The 3,079-nt window shown below is 61.3% G+C and overlaps 1 protein-coding gene across 1 annotated transcript; it reads right to left on the bottom strand.

The window, feature by feature from the left end:
• Nucleotides 1-1,489: 1,489 nt before the first annotated feature.
• LOC142048795 (calmodulin-1-like) lies at nt 1,490-3,073 on the bottom strand. Its single transcript, XM_075075995.1, has 4 exons — nt 2,993-3,073; nt 2,815-2,921; nt 2,604-2,739; nt 1,490-2,199 (listed from the first exon to the last, which is right to left on the bottom strand). Exons 1-4 carry the CDS (start codon nt 3,060-3,062, stop codon nt 2,171-2,173), a joined length of 342 nt encoding a protein of 113 aa, XP_074932096.1. The 5' UTR covers nt 3,063-3,073; the 3' UTR covers nt 1,490-2,170.
• Nucleotides 3,074-3,079: the final 6 nt, after the last annotated feature.

Consider the following 3,079-nt stretch of genomic DNA (forward strand, 5'->3'; position numbering starts at 1 on the left):
AAAAGACTCCTGTGGATGAAGAGGAAGCAATGGCCTCAATGAGGGTATCCTCAAAAGAGTAAGTTTGCCCTGGCCTGGCTGCCTTGAGGGTTGAACCCTGGGAGAGGGTTGAACCTTCAGCGGTGGAACCTTCAGTGGTTGAACCCTGGAAGAAGGTTGAACCTTCAACAGTTGAACCTTCAGTGATTAAACCTTGGGAGAGGGTTGAACCTTCAGTGGTTGAACCCTGGGAGAGGGTTGAACCTCGAGTGGTTGAAGGGCAGAGAAGGCCACCAAAGTCACCAAGAGGATCATCCCCTCCCGAGTTCCAGGACTGATCCCAGGCTGACCAGTGCTTTCCTGCACAGGGGGGACAATATCACACCCCAGTGGGGAAGGGCGCAGATTCCAGAATGCACATCCTCAACGCGGCCAGCCCGATTTCACCGTTCTTCTCCCCAAAGTGCAACTGTTCTGCCCCCGGTAGCACCACGGCCACATCTCGGCTCTGGGCAAGGCGGGAGCTGGACCGTGCGCAGCCACGCCACAGCGGTTGGGAACTTGCTCCGCTGAATTAAATGATGGTTTTGATTGTGACGAGGACTTTAGTTTTTTGGCTGGGGGTTAAGGTTAAAAAGGCCCAGGTGACCCCAGACACATGGGTCCTCTACAGACCCACCCTTGGACATCTTGATCCTCTGTGAGTCCCTCCAGATGCCACGTGGGACCCTGAAGGATCAGAAGAGGATCCAGGCGTCGGGGCAGTGGATTCGCAGAGTACCCCGGTGTTCGGGTGGGATCAGTAGAGGAGCACCCATGGGTGGGGCTGCCCCCCACCCCCCCAGGAGCTCTGCCCTCCAGGATTGTCTTTGGGGGGCACCCTGGGACACACAGTGCCAACGCACATGCCCCAACACCCCACACGCACCCCAGCAACACCCCACATGCACCCTGACAGCCCATCCTGAACCATCAGGCGGACACAGTCAGTGCACCCCAACTACACCCCAACTGCACTCCAGCTATACCCCTGCATCCCAGCTACATCCCAGCTGCTCCCCTGAATCCCAGTTGCACACCTACACCCTTAATACACCCCAAAGTACAGCCCAACTACACCTACACACTCCAACTGCACCCCAACTACACCCATACACCCGAACTGCACAGTACCTACACCTGACTGCACCTGAAGTACACCCTGAGGACACCTGACTGCACGCCAAACACACCCATCCCCCAGCTACACCCCAACTGCAACTGGAGTACACCTGACTGCACCCCCAAACACACCCGTCCCCCAACTACACCCCAACTACACCCATACACCCCAACTGCACCCCCATCCCCCGCGTACACCCCAGCTGCACCCAACCACACCCCGACACGAACGAACACCCCTAAACCCGCACAACCGCGCACCACTGCGCCACCCCAGCACCCCCAAACCCACCCGCACCCCCCACACGGGGGGCGCCACCCACGTCAGGGCCCCTCGTTACAGCCGCAGGAACTGCAAAACCACTGGTTTATTTCACAGCTTTGGCCGCCCGCGACAGCGCCCGGGGTGGGAGGGGGGCGGGGCACCCAGCCCCCCCACTTCCCCTCCAAAATACCCCAAAAATCAGGGCCTGGTCCCAACCCCCCCCCCAAGTCCCCACAAAATGCCCCAAAACCAGGGCCTGGTCCCATCCCCCCCACAAGGCCCCAAATCCTTCTAAAATGCCCCAAAATGGGAGCTTGGTGTGCCCCCCCCCCCCCCCAAAAAAAAAAAAAAAAAAGGGCTCAAAATCCACCCCAAAATACCCGAAAATCAGGGCGCGGTCCCAGTCCCCCTTACCCAGGGATTCCCAACCATCCTGAGACCCCCCCAAATCCCCCTGAAATAACCCCAAAATGCTCTCCTGGGGCAAGGGGTGGGTCCTGCTGCATCCTGGGGAGGGGGACCCCAGATCTGCCCCTGACCCTCCAAACACCCTACGGGGAAATGGGGTCCCCCCATACGCTCCCCCCCCAAAGACCCTATGGAGGATTTGGGGTCCCCATGTCTTGGTGGGGTTCCCCTCCCCTTCCAGAGCCCCCGTGGCCCCCCCCAAATGGTGGGTTTGAAGTGCGGGGGGGCGGCCGGGGACCTCTTGGTGGCAGGGACAGGCGGTGGCAGCGGGGGGGGTCCCGGTGGCCTCGTGCCCCATCACTTTGCCGTCATCATCTGCACGAATTCTGCCAGGAGAGAGGGAGGGTCAGTGGGGACAGGGACACGATGGGGACGGGGACCCGATGGGGACGGGGGACACAGTGGGGTCCCACCCCACAGAGACGGGGGAACACGGTGGGATCCCGTGTTCGCGGTGACGGGGGTGACAGGAGATGTGGACCCGTCCCCATCCCTGTTCCTGTCCCTGCAGTGTCCCCGGCCCTAACACAGGGCTCTTGCTGGGGGTGACAAGGGACACGGTGGTGCCCCAGGCCAACGGTGACGGGGAACACAGTGCAGCACCGGGGGATGAGAAGCCCCGTGGGTGGGTGCCAGCAGGGTCCCGTTGGGTGCCAACAGGGAGCTGTGGGTGACAGAGGAGACGCTGGGTGACAGCAGGACCCCACCCTGAGGTAACAGTGACACTCACCCTCATAGTTGACCTGTCCGTCACCATCGATGTCGGCCTCTCGGATCATCTCGTCGACCTCCTCGTCCGTCAGCTTCTCCCCCAGGTTGGTCATCACATGCCGCAGCTCCGCCGCACTGATGTACCCATTCCCGTCCTGGGGTCGGGGACACGACGGTGACACCACCGCCACGCTCACCCCCCCTCGTCCCCACCCTTGTCCCTGACCCACCTTATCGAAGACTCGGAAAGCCTCGCGGATCTCCTCCTCGCTGTCTGTGTCCTTCATCTTCCTCGCCATCATGGTGAGGAACTCGGGGAAGTCAATCGTGCCATTGCCTGGGGGTGGGGGGAGAAGGGACAGTGAGCAGGGGAACAGGCGGGAACAGGTGGGGACAGGCGGAGCTCACCATCGGCATCCACCTCGTTGATCATGTCCTGCAGCTCAGCCTCGGTGGGGTTCTGGCCAAGCGAGCGCATGACGGTGCCCAGTTCCT

Source organism: Phalacrocorax aristotelis, chromosome 27, assembly GCF_949628215.1.
Source record: "Phalacrocorax aristotelis chromosome 27, bGulAri2.1, whole genome shotgun sequence".
NCBI classification, from domain to species: Eukaryota; Metazoa; Chordata; class Aves; order Suliformes; family Phalacrocoracidae; genus Phalacrocorax; species Phalacrocorax aristotelis.